At 39.7% G+C, this 17,826-nt stretch overlaps 1 protein-coding gene across 1 annotated transcript; it reads left to right on the top strand.

Annotated features, from left to right (window-relative positions):
• The first annotated feature begins 1,069 nt into the window (after positions 1-1,069).
• Positions 1,070-16,633, top strand: clptm1 (CLPTM1 regulator of GABA type A receptor forward trafficking). Its single transcript, XM_049577449.1, has 14 exons — positions 1,070-1,219; positions 5,400-5,542; positions 7,714-7,837; positions 8,057-8,215; positions 8,447-8,564; positions 8,978-9,063; positions 9,671-9,791; positions 9,927-10,171; positions 10,390-10,483; positions 10,578-10,768; positions 11,089-11,184; positions 11,673-11,808; positions 13,362-13,529; positions 15,406-16,633. Exons 1-14 carry the CDS (start codon positions 1,169-1,171, stop codon positions 15,585-15,587), a joined length of 1,914 nt encoding a protein of 637 aa, XP_049433406.1. The 5' UTR covers positions 1,070-1,168; the 3' UTR covers positions 15,588-16,633.
• Positions 16,634-17,826: the final 1,193 nt, after the last annotated feature.

The following is a 17,826-nucleotide window of genomic DNA, read 5'->3' as shown; positions in this document are numbered from 1 at the left end:
AGTTGTTTAGGTAATTTTGTGTATTTTTTTAACATTGTGTGTCTCTTTGTGGTTGTTCTATCCTTTTTGTAGTTCCTTTGCATCTCTCTGTGGTCATTTGTGTCTCTGGTCATTTTGAGTCTCTGTGGTTGTTATATCCTTTTTTGTTGCCATTTTGTGTCTCTATGATTGTTTTGTCCTTTTTTGTAGTTCCTTTGCATCTCTCTGTGGTCTTTTGTGTCTCTGTGGTCATTTTGAGTCTCTCTGTGGTTGTTATATCCGTTTTTGTAGTCATTTTGCGTCTCTTCATGGTTGTTTTATCTTTTTGTTTATAGTCATTCTGTGTCTCTTTGTGATTGTTTTGTCCTTTTTTGTAGTTCCTTTGCATCTCTCTGTGGTCTTTTGTGTGTCTTTGTAGTTATTTTGAGTTTCTCTTTGCTTGTTTTATCCCTTTTTGTAGCCATTTTGTGCCTCTGTGGTTGTTTTGCCCCTTTTTGTAGTTGCTTTGCATCTCTTTGTGGTCTTTTGTGTATTTTCGTGGTCGTTTTGAGTCTCCTCCTGGCTATGTGTCCATTTGAGGGAAATTTTTGCAGGTGAAGGCCAAGGAGGGCCCCTGACACATTGGGCCCCTGGGCTTGTGCCCGGTAGGCCTGCTGAATCCATCCATGGCTGAGATTTATTTGAGGTTGAGGTGTACTTCTTTATATGATAATATTTGCCTCTGAAAAGCAGCATGCTTGCATTTTGTTTCCAGCAATGTAAAATATAAATAGTTAAATCCCATAAAATTGTACAGAAGTAGGTCTACCTTGCCTAAGGTACTTTTTATCACCGCAAATTGGTGATTCCGTGCCAGAAAATGTGTCTATGGAAGTTGTTGCAGCTTGTTTCAGATATTTAATAAGAGCAGCCTGGAGTTAGAGGTTCCATTTTTAGTTTTTAGAAATCTTTGGCTTTATTAAGTTACCCGTCCAAAGATGCATGACTAAGCACGGTGTTTCATGTTGTTTCATCAGCCCTGTCACAAAAAGCATCTTACAATATTTATCAGCCCCACATTCTTTTTCATCACTCCCCCTGAAGAACGCACGTCACTGCAATGACGCTACAAACTGTCCTCTCGCGAGACGGAGCGCAGTTTCCCAGGCAGCAGTGTGGTGTGGTGTGTGCGCGATAGAGACAAGGAAAGATGGCGACGCAGGAGAGCGAAGCAACTAAAGCTACCGTGAGCAACGGCGAGGTAAAATGAATGACACTCTTGTAATCTTATGTGCTTTTAACGTCCACGGGAAGGCGACTGTTTTATCTGTGTGGGCATTGAGTGAGAAACCGTTAACATATTAACGTGTTACCGATCGTTACACGAGCCTCAGTGACGTTGTCAGTGCCGGTTGGTTTTAAAACGACCCCCTCCTGCCGTTAACGAGAAAGCCTGGCTGTCGGCGACCAGATGTGCCGAGTGAGAGCGGCGGTAACCGTGAAATCTCACCTGAAGACGAACAGTGACACAAAAGTGACAAGATAATTAGCGGAGTCCATGTGTGTCGGTGTGAGCCAGCTGACTGCTGCAATGTGTCAGTTAGCTATCACAAGGCCTGAACCTGAACAACGCAGCTTGGCTTCACTAACCAGGCCAGTCTCAAGCAGCTAACACACATTTCTTATTTTCTGTCAAACCGTGTCACCTGCCATTTTATCTACAGTCATTACAGGGGAAACTTAAGGCTTTACTTACACGTCTCATGTCAAATGTTTATCCGGCAGCTCATCTTGTTAACAGTGACAAGTGAAGTGAATCACGCGCAGACATCGTCACATCTGTCTAACTCTGGAAATATTCTCTTAAATTGATCTTACGGCACCCGTTGGAGGTAAGTAGGACAGTTTGTAACCAGCTAGAAATGATTTCCAGAGTGACAAATGTCACAAGTTACCAGAGGTCACAGTGAATCATCAGTCTTCAGAGGCAAACCACTGCTCTGCCTTGTGATTAATTCAAAGCCTGTCAGTCTTTAGCCAAACAAACCCAAGCATTTCAGTATTCAAAATGCTGATATGCTCAGACAGATCCCAAATATTTGATGCCTTAACTCTATTAAAGACGGTCACAAGTAATTTCTGTCATTTGACCAATGTTGGTCGATGACTTGGTGTCTTTTTATGGTTTTAGTTTGTATCTAGGGTATTCTTGGCCTAAATTCAGCCTGTCATATCATTTTCATTACATTTAAGTCCAGCATAGTTAAAGCTAAGGTAAATATCTGAGCATTGCAGAAAAACCCTGATGGTTGTTCACCTACACATACTGCTTTAAGGTATTTCCAGTGGGGCTGCAACTGGTGATTATTTTCATTGTCAATCTGGCGATTGTTTTCTCCATTAGTCCATAATTGTTTGGTCTATAAAATGTCAGAAAATGATGCAAGACGATATCCGCAAATGTCTTGTTTTGTCCACAACCCAAAGAGATTGAGTTTCCTGTTATAGAGGAATAAAGAAACCAAAAAATATTCACACTCAAGAAGCAGAAATCAAAGAATTCTGACTTTTCTCCTTAAAAAAAAATCCTCTAATTGATTAGTTGGCGATTAATTTAATAGTTGTCAACTATCTGATTAATCATTGCGGGTCTAATTTCCAGATTCATCTCATACAACACAACCATCTGAGGAAAACAACAGTAATAGCAACTTCAGAAACCTGCAACATATGAGCTTTTTTCTTTCTATAAGTGTTTTGTAAGTCATTGGACATACCTTCAAAACAGTGGTTATATATTGCTTAAGAATTTTTGGGGTTTTCTACAGATGGTGGGATTTAGCTTTCAGGATAATGGATCCCTGGATCTTTTAATCAAATCTAATTGCAAAACACAAGTAGCAGTATCTAGGGCAAGAGTACAGTATGCGCTTAGTATCTTTTTATGTAGTAATAGCTCTGTCAGGATAAATGCGCTATTAGTTTTAGATGAAGCAGTTACTGTATGTTCTCGAGGCCCACTTCGGGTGAATCAAATTTCTGTGCTGTTAATCTAGGGAAAACACAGAGTAGCTACCAGTGCTTTTTATTTTCTTAGTTTTTATTCAGTATTTCTGCTGGGTATATATGAAGAAGTCAGTGTTTTCACGTCTAAAATGAAACCCATTTGAATTTTCCCTGTACTTAATGTCCTCCTCAATGTGAAAATACCATCTTAAATGTTGGCAAACAAGCATTGTAGCACAGACAGAAGGCGCTTTAACCATTAACACAGACTCAAGACAGACGTGCCTTTTATAACCTTTTTTATATGCCCTATATTGCATATTAACTTGCTTCCTCCTGGAGGAGATACTGTCTCCATGTGTGATAAACATTACCAGAGCAATCTCCACTTCTCTGTGAAAGCCTGACTTATCTGAAACTGTGCTCCCCTTTCTGTCAGACACGCGCGTCCAGTGTGAAGCATTTACTCTGCACCTTGAATAGGTGGTTAATTGTTAATCCCTGTTCACGGTGTGTAAATTGTAAATTATTATCTTGGGGCCAGAACAGATAACCCTGTTTCCCTTGTTGAGCATATTGGTGATCCGTCTTTGTAATGATTACTACGTTGATCCCTCCAGGAGACAGAGATCCATGTCTCTGATAATAGCATTGTGTCTATTTTAACACAACAGGACATGGCATCCAGGATGAAAAGCTCTATTTTGAGCCATTTCATGGCCTTGAAATTGGGTTTGTGATGGTGCTAGGCCACTGGCTTATCACAAACATTCTCACTGTTCACTCATTTCTTGGCCTTCTTAGCGCTTTAATAACCTGTTGAGCGGAAAACATGTTTTATCCTGAGGTGCTGTTTATTTCTACAGGCCAGTCTCTGGTCTCCCTTGTGTTGGTGACAATGGGGGAGATTAGACGTTTAGATAGTGAATGAGTCTCATGACTTGGCATGCGCTTGTGTATTGTGTCACTTGAATAGAATGTTGCCTGGCCGGAGGGGTGAGCGGGGCGACATGGACATGCAGAAGCAAAATAATGGCAGACTTAACTGATCTTTAATATGCAAATATGCATGCTAGTATTTGAATGATATGAAGGCTCTATGAGGTCAAGACGTCATGGTCATTGCATTAAATAGTAGCCTGTCAGTATCAGTCATGATTGATCATTTAGTATTGTTTGCTCGGAAATAAAAGGTCGTACGTCATCTTTATATGTCCTGTAATTTGTAATCATCTCCAGACTGCAACCATGTTTATTTTTTATCAGTTAATCTGTTTAATATTTATTCAATCAAATTTTATGAAGTGTTATAAAAGTCTATAAAACATCAGAAAATGAAAAACAAATGCCCGTCTCAGTTCTCAAGAGCTGTATGCTATGTCTTCGAAGACCTTGTATCGTCTGACTAGAACAGTCTAAATTAGGGGTGTAAGGACACATCAGTCTGGACTATTATATTGAGTCACTGTTAACGATCCAATATTATTGATGCAAAGTGAAAACTATTTTGAAATTCCCACGGCACGTCTATGTCACCATTGCCGTCCAAGCGCACCTCTCTCTAAACATTCAAACGGTGTTAGCGGCCGAGCGCCAGACAGAAACTGGCAGCCAAGCAGCCAAGAAAAAAAGACAATGAGGATTTTTGCTGATATCATCTTGTACCGATCGCAGGCCAGCCCCCATCATTAAATTTAATTGAAATCTTATCTTTGCAGACTTTGTGATAGCAACGAATATTGTATTGTGTCCAAAAAATTATATAATATTGTATTGTAATGAAACTTTGTCTTACAAGCCTACTCTTAACCCAAATCTATTCCATTTACAATTGTATAACCAGAGCAAAACAGCAGATCCTCTTATATTTGAGATGCTGGAGTGACAGAATATTTGGCATTTCATCTTTTATTTGCTTAATAAAATTGTCGCAAATTAAATTTCAAATCTGCCATGTGTGTTATGTGCCAAGCACACTATAAATGTCCTTGCAAATCCCCTGCTGTAATTTTGTGTGAAACAAAAGTATTTGCCAATATTACTTCACATCAAGGAGCGGCAAATCTGAAATTTGTGTATATGACTTGCTTAAAACACAAAGGTCATTGGGCAGTCAATCAGTTTTGTGAGGTCAACATGTTAAAGTCTTGGATGAATTTGTCTCCTTATCTACACCATCAATCCTAAAAGCTGCACTATATCCTCCTAGTTTTGACTGTAGATCAAGGGTGAATCAGTCTCCTTTGGATTATATTGTATCATTATATCACCCTGTGATATAATGAGTGGGAGAATTAGTGAGAACATGAGTGGCTCCTTTCTACTGCCAGTGAAGCTGTTCTTGTTTGATGGCATACTCCATCACGTGATGTCATGTCTGCGCCATTATTATGCCTTTCCTTGGCCACACTGACCGTGTGTCTGTATGGTTGTAGGTGAGCAGCAATGGGACCGCTGCAACAACAGATGGCCAGGCTGTGCAGACAGCTGAAAATGCACAGGATCCTCAGCAGCAGCAACAACAGCAGCAGCAACAAGCACCTAATGCGTGGCAGGTCATTAAAGGAGTCCTCTTCAGGTGAGTTTTTCTATTAGGCATTTAATCTGGCTGGCTGGCTCTTTCTTTACAGGGGCGAGCCAGCCCACAGATAAAAGCTTACTTTGATACTATGGTTTAATAATTAAAATACATGATGTGATATATTATGGTGGTGTCACACTGCATATGAAGGCTGTGTGCAGCTCAGCTGGTCCACTCTGCTCCAGATCTCTGTGCAGAGATGTGTCTGTCTTTGACCTGATTTTGGCCTTTTAAAAATCTGTTCCCTAATATTTTTCTGCGCAAAATGCAGCATAGACAAACAAGACAAATAGTTTATTAATGGATTTTGATGTCTGTGTTGGTACACTCACAAGGGTATATTGGTTCTCCTTGGACATGGTGGGTTGACAAGGGTCAGATCTCTGGACAGTCACTGAACATTAAGTAAACCCTAATTAGAGAGCTGTTTGAAGGACAGTTCATAAGCGCTCCTTTCCGACTGAAGTAAAAAAAAAAAAAAAAAAAGATCCTTCACCATTGATCACTTCTACTCACTTTATTAATGACATATGGTCCACAGAAATACATCAGGTAAAAATGTACACAAGCAAACAGCATCAACACCAAAAGTAAGTAAGAGAAATCAACAGTGTATGGCATTTTTGGGTTCTTTTAGAATCAGAGATTATGATCTGATGCATCTAGCTACTCTGCAAGAACTTTGCAGTAAGTCTTACCTGACCGTTGGATGTCAGTTGCCTAGTGTTTGTAGATTGCAGTAGTTTTCAGGGCTTTTTAGTCACACAGTCACACAGTGTCTCAGGGGCAAGCATTATTTTGCACCAAAAATGCTCATGTGTGGAGCTGGTGGTAGCAGTACTTTTTTGGCACCTACTTTGACTGCAGTTACTTTGCCAGCCAAACTGCAGCCACTGGAGTGAAAGCACTGGGCCATTTATTAGATTAAAAACATCATTTGTTATTAACCATTGAAGATACCAGTTTTGGCATTTAACATTTTAACACATTTAGGTATCCTGATCTGGTGTATGATCCTCCATTAGTGCACATTCCTATTTCCAGCAGTTGTAATATAAAATTGCTCTCTTAGACATAGGATTGTAAATGCAATTTCAAACTAATCATTTGCCATAATTCAGCCAATTCAACAAAAATAATTGCTACACAATTCTCCTTAAGCTGCAACACCTAATGTAACTGATCTCTTGGTGCTGAAACAAATGTGGGCTGCAATAAAAACAACATGAAAATGCTTCCTTCTATCACTTACAAAATTACACATATGCAAAAGTGTGAATAATGAGTCAGCGAGTTGCAGAGTTTTGCTATGGTCAGTTTGCCTGGCTGTGATTAAATTTAGCTTTTAACATCTGTCATAGTAGCTTTGTCTGTGCAGGACTGAGATTTTGGTAAAAAAAAACACGAAAATTCACGCCATGGTTTCAGATTATTTTGAACTCTTTGGACTGAGGGATGTGAATCCAAGATCTTGTCTGAACTGGGTGTGTAAATTTTTTGTGAGTGTGGTGTGCCGTCTGCACTACACCAAGCCACGGGCCTGCAGTTAACAGTAAACAGGTCTAACAAAGAATCCTTCATAACAAATTTTTACTGTGATATCAGATAGAAAATGCTTCGTATGTCAGTTTTACTCATACCGACCAAAGAGGGATGTTTACATTGAACAAAACTAAAAACACACAAAGGAAGTTTGGCAGTAAGCCTAAAAATAACAGAAAACATAACAGTTCTTGATATTGTTTTAACATTTCGCAATGTTTTCTTTGCTTGCCACAGAGCACTCTGTTCTTCTTTCATTGCTAAGTGTGTTTCTTTTGAATTGTCACTGATTTATGATGCAAGAAAAAGCGTCTCTCTTAAAGATTGACTGTAATGCAGTTTGACTGGATACTGTTTCATCAGATTAGCCTCCTTGGGGTTTCACTCTCCTGTACCAGCTCTTCACAATATCAAGGGAAAGATCAAAATGAAATACTTTGTCTTAAAGTTTTTTTATGTTAATATATGCAGCATTTGTCCATTTACAAACAAATGTAAATATTAATCTAACTCATCACCCCTTGCTCTTCTCTTTTTATATTTTTTATCTGTGTTTACCCTCTTATCTTTGAGTATAATTCCTTATTTACTAAATTTTCTCTTCCTCTGACTCTGGTTTCCTCCAGAATTTTCATTATCTGGGCGATCAGCAGCTGGTTCCGTCGAGGGCCGTCCACTCCAGACCCCAACACACCAGCAGGGGCACCCAGAGTACCTAGCAGGAACCTGTTCCCCAAGGACACCCTCATGGTATCACACCCGTTCCCTCCGTCCATTCCCTTTATCTGCATGGCCAGCTGTTTTTTTAATTGAATTGAAGCTGTTCATTCTTACACACCCCTCACGCTGTGATCCTCTCAAGTATTTGGACGGCAAACCAGTCTTATCTCACCTTTTCAGACCAGCTGGCTCGCTCTCCCCCGACTCTGTAATATCATAAACACCTTTATTTTCTCACCATGCCTGCAGGACCTGTACGTGTATGTGTCCCAGGAGGAGGTGTTCTCCGACTTCAACAATACAGAAGCCCTGTTCTGGTTCCACAGGGACCTGGTCTATGGAGACTGGACCACTGGGGAGAGTGGGGACGGCTGTTATGAGCACTATAAGGAGATGGACATCCCGGAGGTGAGGATGACTGAGGATGTAGGGGAGGTGAAATGTGAGAGATATGCAGCAAGAGAGAGAGGTGACAGACAGTAGATGGATGGCGAGAGGAAACGGGTATTCGTTGAGGAAATGAGGAAGACAGTGGTGAAGAACAGGAAGGAGGAGTTATTAACGAACATGACAGATTTGTAATGCAGATGTGTATTTGTCTGAAACTAATACTTCTTCCTGTTTTGTGTGTCCTTGCAGAAAGTGCAGCATAATGGTTCCCTTTACATGCACGTCTACTTCACTAAAAGTGGATTCCACCCAGACCCCAAACGCAAGGGGCAGTATCGCAGACTGGCCACAGTTCATTCAACACGAAGTAAGCACACGTGGAAAACATACAGACTGTAAACTATAAACAAAGGTTATAATCAAAGACAGGGTTCCCACAGTCATGAAATTCCTGAAAAAGTTATTAAATAAGAAACTTTTCACGGGCTGGAAATGGTTTTGGAGAAGTTTTGATGATACATTGTTTTGGCTATTGTTTAAAATATGTTCATAAAAGTCCCAAAACATGTCTGGCATTACTCAGAGTACGTTCCTTGTTTTAGTTATTTTTATAATCACTATATAGGCCTAACATCATCTATTCTGAATTGACTGAAATGAAGTCATAGTAATGGGGTAAAATATGTGAAAGCTTTGAAAATTCATTGATAAAATTGTGTGGGAACCCTGTAATAGAATTATATATTTGAAGTGTTAACCTCTACTTGATTACCCTTTCAGTGCTGAATAAATTCAAGCGAAGAAAGTTTATGAAGACCAAGAATCTGCTAACAGGAGAGACAGAAGCAGATCCTGAAATGATCAAGGTCAGTATATTTTGTTTTACTTATTACTTTTAATCCTTATTTTATACACTATAGAGCTATAGTAATAAATTGGCTGGGCCAGTGTATCACAGATATTAGCTCATTCAGACTTGTAAGAAATGGTATATATGTCATCTGATTAGTAAAATGATGATGCTAAACTAGGTTTAAGGTCATTTAGAAATGGTTTCAACACTACATAGTTGGTCCACCAGAGAGCACTGACAAGTTTATTTTTAACTGTATGTTGTCGTCACAATAACACCACCAATCCATATTGATCGTGTCATATAGAGGTAAATTTAAATTTTTGTTGTATCATTATCAGACTTCTCTGTCACAGATTTTCAGAAATATCAAAGTCATTATCAGCCTCAGAAACCCAGGGTCGGCCAGGCTATAATACACTGTGTATAATGGATGTGGAATTGATGTTCTTGATGATCACAAAGTAGTGTTTAATTCTCGTTTCATGACATTGATTTCCAGATTAATTTTACAGAAACACCTGTTGTAGCTAATCTGGGGCTAATTATAGCAGCTACATGCTTTTTGCAGATGGTGTTGCAGCTCATCACTGACATGTCAATCAAATGTTTACTCACAGCGAGCAGAGAGCCACGGTCCAGTTGAGATTATCTCTCATTGGCACCCCAACCTCACCATCAACATGGTAGATGACCACACTGCCTGGGTCAAAGGCTCTGTTCCCCCCCCTCTCGATCAACGTAAGTACCTCCCTGTCATGTCTTTGCCCTTTACTGCACAGTGCTGTACACTTTTAAAGGTCCCAGCTACAACAGCTGATTAATGAGTCTTATTTTTTGTGTCAAACCATCTTTGTTACCATCTTCTATCACTAGATGTTAAGTTTGATGCAGTAAGTGGCGACTACTATCCCATTGTGTACTTCAATGACTACTGGAACCTTCAGAAGGACTACTATCCCATCAATGACACCCTGAAAACACTCCCACTGCGCCTCGCCTACTGCCCGCTATCCTTATGGCGTTGGCAGCTGTACGCTGCCCAAAATGCACGGTCACCGTGGAACTTCCTGCCTGAGGACACCTATGAGCAGTCTGATGAGGACCAAGACTCTGTTAAGGTAAGACATCAAGGGTCACAAAGACAGGAAGTAAAGAATTAGATGCAGTGAGATGGGAATGTTTAATTTCCTTTCTCTCTCCAAAAACTAATGTGTGGGCAGTTTTCTAGTCGTGTTGCTGCAGCTAAATGTAACCTGTGGACGTTCTGATCAAAGATAAAAACTGAGATTATGTTACATCTCTAACTTCAGATTAAAAAAATGCTCTCTTTGTTCAGGTGGCCCTTTTGGAAACCAACCCGTACTTGCTGGGACTCACCATTGTTGTCTCCATTGTGCACAGCATCTTTGAGTTTCTTGCCTTCAAGAATGGTAAGGTCAAAACAGCTCGTCTGTAGTGAGGGCTTAACAACAAGAAATGGGTTACATTGTGTTTTGGCCTCAACTCGTGCCATCTCCTCCTCAGATATCCAGTTCTGGAACAGCAGACAGTCTCTGGAAGGCCTCTCTGTGCGCTCCATCATATTTGGAGTCTTTCAGTCTCTGGTGGTGCTGCTGTACATCCTGGACAATGAAACTAACTTTGTGGTGCAGGTTAGCGTGTTCATCGGCCTTCTTATTGATCTGTGGAAAATCACCAAGGTCATGGATGTCAGGGTAAGTCAGTGCAACTTTTTACAAGTGTCCTTTTGAGCCTGTACTTTTTTGGCTTCTGCCCTTTCTCCTTAAAAAATATTATATTTACTAGCCAATGTGTAAAGAAGATGTTTGGTTAGATGACCAGTAATATCCTCTGCTAGAGGATATTACTACTACTTTAAAACTAACATTACATTTGATGATAATATGCCTCACATGTTTTTCCTTTTGTTATCCAAAAGCTAACCTGTTGTATTTGCACATTCTGTTTTGCATCTCTACTTTCTGTTGTGGCATTATTACCATATTCCAGTAACCACCTGTGTGTTTTTCTCTAGTTGGACAGAGAGAACAAAATCGCAGGGGTGTTGCCAAGATTGGTATTCAAAGACAAGTCAACATATGTGGAGTCTTCAACCAAAATCTACGACGATGTGAGTTAAATCCAACCTATATATTTTATATTTAAGTACATGTGCAAGGTGTCTGTAGGTCCTTAATAAGTAACAGGTCTTAAATTTGAACTTTTGAGGTCTTAATTGCCACAAACATACCTAATTTCATTTATCCATCTTTTAATTTTATTTTGGCAAAATAAGTCGAGCCTTTCTACATCAATGTCCACATTTCTGATGTTTCAAATCTTTTACCGTAACACTGAACCTAAGGCTGTCTTTACTTTATACTTTTAATTAATTCATTTACTCCAATAACCATATTCTGACATAAACCTACCTTTGCACGGCACTAAATTTGAATGGCATGAATAAGCAAAGAATGATTTGTCCAAGAAATGGTTAAAAATGATCTTGAGAATGTCTTAAAAGGCATTAACTTTAAGTGTCTGACACCTATAGACACGCTGAATTTCTCATTACTTACTGTGTCTGATTAAACCTTTTCTCTCTTGTGCTGTGAACAGATGGCTTTCAAGTACTTGTCGTGGCTGCTCTACCCTCTGTTTGGCTGCTATGCGGTCTACAGTTTATTGTATGTAGAGCACAAAGGCTGGTACTCATGGGTACTCAGCATGCTCTATGGCTTCTTGTTAACCTTTGGTAAGTATATCCGAAACATTTATACACTCCTCTCTATTACTTATTGTTTTGTCTTGTGTGTCTTGTTTGTCTCAGAGGAACATTTTTATTAAATGTCAGGTGGTGGAAATTTATGCACAAGCTAATCGCACCTAAAGGGGACTTAATGTACTGTAATGGTGAAAAAAAAAAACATGTAGCATAACTGTGAAAAGGAGAAAATTTACCAGTGTAACTGCCCACGAATTAGCTAATGTGCATTAAGTGATGCAGTGAATGCTGTGCACAGCAGGTTATTACCTATAAATCAAAAATATTTATGTATTTTAATATCTCTGTTTAGGCCTTTTTAAGAGCCTTTTAAATTGAGCGTCATAAAAGTACAGTTTACAGGGGAAGAAAGAAAGAAATTATTGCAGGAGGCTGTCACGGTTGGAATTGAGTCAGTAAAAATTAATTTTTAGGATATGAAACAAGTAACTAATGAACAGAAGTGAAAAAAACTGTTGTTATATACAAGTTGATTGTATCCTAACAGATTTTGTTAGCATGGGTAATCATTTTAAGCCCTTTTCACACATGCAGTATATGCCTAAAACGTTAAGGAACATTTCCAGCGTGGGGTCATGTGACAATGGGAGCAGCAGGGATCAATATTCAGGGGAATCTGTCACGCCACTTTCCCACATTTCAGGGAAAAGCTTTGTTGCAAATGAAAGCAGTAACATTGCAGGAGCAAGCGTGTAAAGGATTATTTTCATGTGGAGCAAGCTTCCAGTCACAAGACTCTGCTGATGATGTATTTGAATCTGCAACTTCTTTAGCATTTACGCCAATGCTTTCATTGGTGATTTGATAACTGTCAAGTTACCTTCCTGACCTTCCTCCTTCTTCTTCTGATGAGTGTTGTGGCGGTTTACATCAATAAGTGTTGCATTACCGCCATCTCCTGGACCGTCTCTTGCCTCATCCATTCAGGCATAGCCATGACATGTATGAAAAGGCACAAGATGGGGAATGTTTCTGAATATAGAGCATGTGTGACAGTGAAAATCACCAGTGGTGCCTTAAAGGTTATCCTAGTAATATACTGGAGACTATATGTGAAAGAGGCTTTAGATGAAGCAGCACAGACACTTTTTCCATGGCTTTGTTAGTTAATCCGAATATACAGTGTCAATTCAAAGTCAACATTTTACCTTACACTCATTGTTAGCGCTCTCTCTGGAACTATCACCATATTTATTCTCTGTATCATTGATTTAACTCTCTACTGACATATTGTGTCCAACAGTTTTGTTCCTGTTTATGTAAATCTATTTTTACAGGCCAGAGACAAAGCTAGTTATTATTATTATTATTATTGTCTGTCTTAATTATCCTGTCTCTAAGTGGATGTACATACAGCCAATGTTTTCACACTTGCATCATGGTTACGTATCCAATTCCCAACAGCCTCTGCTAATGTGCTGTGTATTAATAGACTTCACTCGGCCACGTTGCCTGCTAATTTACGGCCTCCTGTGTATAATTGTTTATATTTCCTTCTGTCTCTCTCTGTTTCTTGTTTTCAGGTTTCATTACAATGACGCCGCAGCTATTCATCAACTACAAAATGAAGTCTGTGGCCCACCTCCCATGGAGGATGCTCACCTACAAGGCTCTCAATACTTTTATTGATGACCTGTTTGCCTTTGTCATCAAGATGCCCATGATGTACAGGATAGGATGCCTCAGAGATGGTACGTTGTCCCTCATCTAGATGTTGTAGTTATTGTTAATTTACCAGGATCAGGGAAAAGTTAGATATTCACCTGGAACAGCCTGTGGGAACGTCCTTAAAGAAGCCGTTTTGAGACTGCAGCTTGGTGGTTTCAGGTTTAAATCATTTCCCAGAATGGTGGCAGCTAAAGTAGATGGACAGACACATTGGTTGTTTGTTTAAAGGAAAGGCAGTCCTTCTTTGCGGCCTTCCTGTTTTGCCTTTAACACATTGACACTCGCTGTTACTCATGGCATTGTGTTTGATTTCCTGAACCCAACTGTCAACGTAACTGTCAAAATCACCATCAGCCTTCGATGTCCGTCACAGTATCAGACGGACACAGACACAAACACTTAAAGGAATCATGGTGTTCATGTGTTTAATGACAGCAGTCAATATAACTACTCAACAATTATTTGAACTGTACATTGGACTAAACATTAGAACATTTCTACTTCACCATCTTCACCACCCTGGGAGCGTTTAAAAAATGCAGATATATTTTTGTCTGCTATTTGGGTGGTTGATGCGACATATTTTCCAACGCATGCTCTCTGTCCGCTGGTCGGAGTGTGCTCACCTGTGTGTATGTGCATGTGTGTGTGCGTGCAAGGGCTGGGTATCGCCACTGATGATTCCCTTACTTGATTCCATTTCGATTCAAGGGGTATCGATTTGATTCAATTTCCGATTCAATTCGATATCGATTTGACTGGAGATTTTTCTGTTACAATACCAATTTTTGCTCGTATGTGAAAGAGATTCTCAGAGAACTAATAGTGTAACATTTACAATGAGTTATTTTTTAAAAAGAAATTCACAACAGGAATCACAACTGAATATTTTATAACTAAATGTTATTTCTAGAGCAGCAACATTAATATTAAAACAGCAAAGTCACAATATAAACTTAATATCTAACTGGAAACAAAATAAAAATATCAATAAAACAAATCATATTCCTGACATCGCAGTACTGAGTGAAGTTTAGAAAGAATAAAGAACACAGACATCAGACACTATCAGTCCTCCTGTCCTTTCTGCCCACAGAAAGCACATGCTTCCTCTCCCTCTGTTGCCATAGTCCTCCGCTCTGTCAGATTAGCATATAGAAAAAGAGTCACCTGGTTGAAAGGCACTGTCCAGGATTTAGCCAAATTTCGATGAATCAAAGGATATTACAGTTCCTGATATCCCGTGGGAATCAGATGAGTCAGAGGTTTTCCAGTTAATTTCCATCGACTGTACAATGGCTAACAGGATGCTTGTTCAGCTGGTGCCCATTTTTCTCCGTCTTCATTGGATGTTTACTGCTGTTTACATTTGAAAACCTAGAGCTGGCTGGCTAGCGGCTGGTTAACTGGAAGTTGGGTTTTACAGAATGCTCAGTTGATTTTCATATCCGCATTAGTGACTCACATGCCACCTCTTTCCAAAGCAAAACAAAATAAAAGATAGGTAAATAATAACAGCAGATAAACAGTGGTACAAACATACAGGGAAGAAGAAAGTATATTCAGTGAGAGGATTTGAGGAGAAAATTGCCTAATTTTCCAAAAGCTTAACACTTTTTCAACTGTGCAATCATACAACCATCTCAAGCTGCCCAGTGATGTCATCAGCCCAAAGCTGTAAACATAGGAATCTTTCCATCCCTCCCATATGTTAGCATATAGGTAACATATGCATTTTTACCGAGCTAATTGTTTGTTTTGGATTTAAAGATTTATCAGCTATAACTAGGTGGGCTTGTGCTTGATCATAAAAGGGGGAATAATAATATAATAACACTGGAATAATGTATTTAAGTTATACTTATTTCTCACTGGCCTAACCCGTTCCCTCTCCCGCAGACGTGGTGTTCTTCATCTATCTTTACCAGCGCTGGATCTATCGGGTGGATCCCAACAGGGTCAACGAGTTTGGCACCAGCGGAGTGGACCACATCCCGAACAACACGGCAGCGGCAGACGCTGCTCCTGCCGCAGCTGCCGCCATCACAGACAAACCACAGGAGGAGAAAAAGAACGATTAAAGCAAGACCCATCCTTATCTGCCTCACTGGCCCTCGCTGCTGGGGCGAAAGAGGACTTGTGGAAATTTAGGCAGGGAGGGGAGTCGTCGTTTAGCTGTCATGAACGCCACAACAAAAAAAATGCAGTTCAACTGTTCCCTCTGATTTCTGTGTGGATCCACAGAGAATCATATTCAGTGTAGACTTGGTAAATTCTTATTTCTGTTCCCCGCCCTCTCGTTTTGCAGTTCAAGTGAAGTTAAACAAAACGTGATGTACTGTATTCTGTATGATTTTTCGGAGGGTAACAATGTCTTGGAGTAGAGGTCGGGAGGGGAACGGGTCGCAGTTATACTACATTTTTTTTATACAGGGAAAAAAGAGGCTACGTGCAGCTTTTTTTTCTTTGTGTAGATTCCTTGTGAATTTTTCTTTTCATTCCATGTGAGCACCGTGTTTCGGATTGCCTGGAAACTGGTGAGTAGTGCTGGAGGAAACTGGAAAGATCCTGAGCCACGAAGGGGGTTGAAAAAAAAAAAGAGAGGTGGTGACTGGAGACGAGACGGACGACCTTACGGGACACTACCCACAAGACAGTGACTACTACCCTCAATTTTAAACAAATGGTTAATGTTCTGAACTTGAACATAAAAAATAACAGCCTTGTTGGTATTAATATAAATATATTAATATTGTCAATTACTTATTTTTTGTTTTTCAGTCACTGAAGCATTTTTTTTGTATGTCCTCGAACTGTACAGAATCTCAGCTTGTCATGATAATAATACCGATGTCAGATCTGTCTAGCAATAGCTAATTTGCAAGTCTAATTTTAATTTTACCCCCTCAGCCGGGCGTCTGATTTTCAAATTGTTTCACGTTCATGCTCCAAACCAGATCACCTCGACAGACGTGGGGGAGACAGTCAGGTGTGTGCTGGAAGAATTACAGCGTCTCTTGTTTTAAATTTGAGTCCTGTAAATCCTGAAACAAAGATGGTTCCATGTTGGTACATATTAAATTTTGATTCATTCATGTTTATAGTAAAACTTAAGTGTGATTTAAAATGTCTATGCAAAGCTTTTTTGATTTTACTCTGGCTTTTATGCACCATTCTGGGTTCAGAAACATTTTTGCATGAAACTCTTTTTTTCACGATTTATTTTGAAGTTACAGGAAGTACAGTTCATTTATGTATGTACACAGCATTCACATCGATATGCAGTTCGATCTTATACTCTTTCACCCTGTAGGCTTGAATTATAGATAGCAGCTAATGACATCATTATTGAAAGCAATTGTTTTTCCTGGTGAAAAGCGTTTATTTTTGAAAAACTAAAAGTCCAGAAGTGTCAATGGATTCTGTTTGCAAAGAATAATATTCTCAGTGAGGAGGCTAAAACCTGCACATTTTCGATTTTGCTCGGAAAAGTGACTCAAACAATTAATTACAGAAGAAGTAACGTGAAATAATTTCAGCTGTATTTGAGTGTGATCAGTGTTTTAACAGGCATGGTCAGGCATGGATGAGGGGTTGCAATGACTCATGATGTTAAAGATCCAGTGTGTAGGATTTAATGCATCAGCGAAGGGGTTGCGGAAATAAATGAGGGCACAGTCAAACATGAGTGAATGTTGCAGACGCAATATTCATGTTGAATGTGGGCATTACCGTTAAGTGACAGACATGGAAAGTTGGCTTGCTTAAAAATTCTGGGGTATGATGTTATAGGTACATTTAGAATGTTCCATACCTGACTCACTGCCAGGCAGCTTCTCTCATGTGGGCCAGTTTGCATTTTTTAAATGGCCAGTATCCTACAATTTCGACTGGTTAAACATGACAACAGTCCTCCACATACTTCTTTTCTATTGGTTTGGGCTTTGACTCCATCAGTCAACGGTCACCAAAGTTGAACTCCCATGTGACGCAGAAATGCAAATTTGCTTTGCCACCAGAAGCAAATGTTTTTGTCAGGCAAATATTGATAAATGTGCGACCATGCCATGTGTGCCAAGTGTGTAGAAGGGACTTGTGGTAGCTGATAAGTCAATGCAGATGGCCCTGTCTAGAGCCAGTGTTTGGTTTCTCTGTTCTGGGATACTGAGAAACAACATGGCCGACTGCACAAAAAGGGGACCTGGTCTGTATGTAGATATAAACGACTCGCTCTAAGGTCAGGAATGAATATTTTGTACCATTTCTGCTAATAGGTGCCCCTAAATCCTACACACTGGACCTTTAATCACAAAATAATGT

Source organism: Epinephelus fuscoguttatus, linkage group LG5, assembly GCF_011397635.1.
Source record: "Epinephelus fuscoguttatus linkage group LG5, E.fuscoguttatus.final_Chr_v1".
NCBI lineage: Eukaryota > Metazoa > Chordata > Actinopteri > Perciformes > Serranidae > Epinephelus > Epinephelus fuscoguttatus.
Note: the sequence above shows the minus strand (reverse complement) of the source record. Positions and strands in the feature narration are given on the sequence as shown.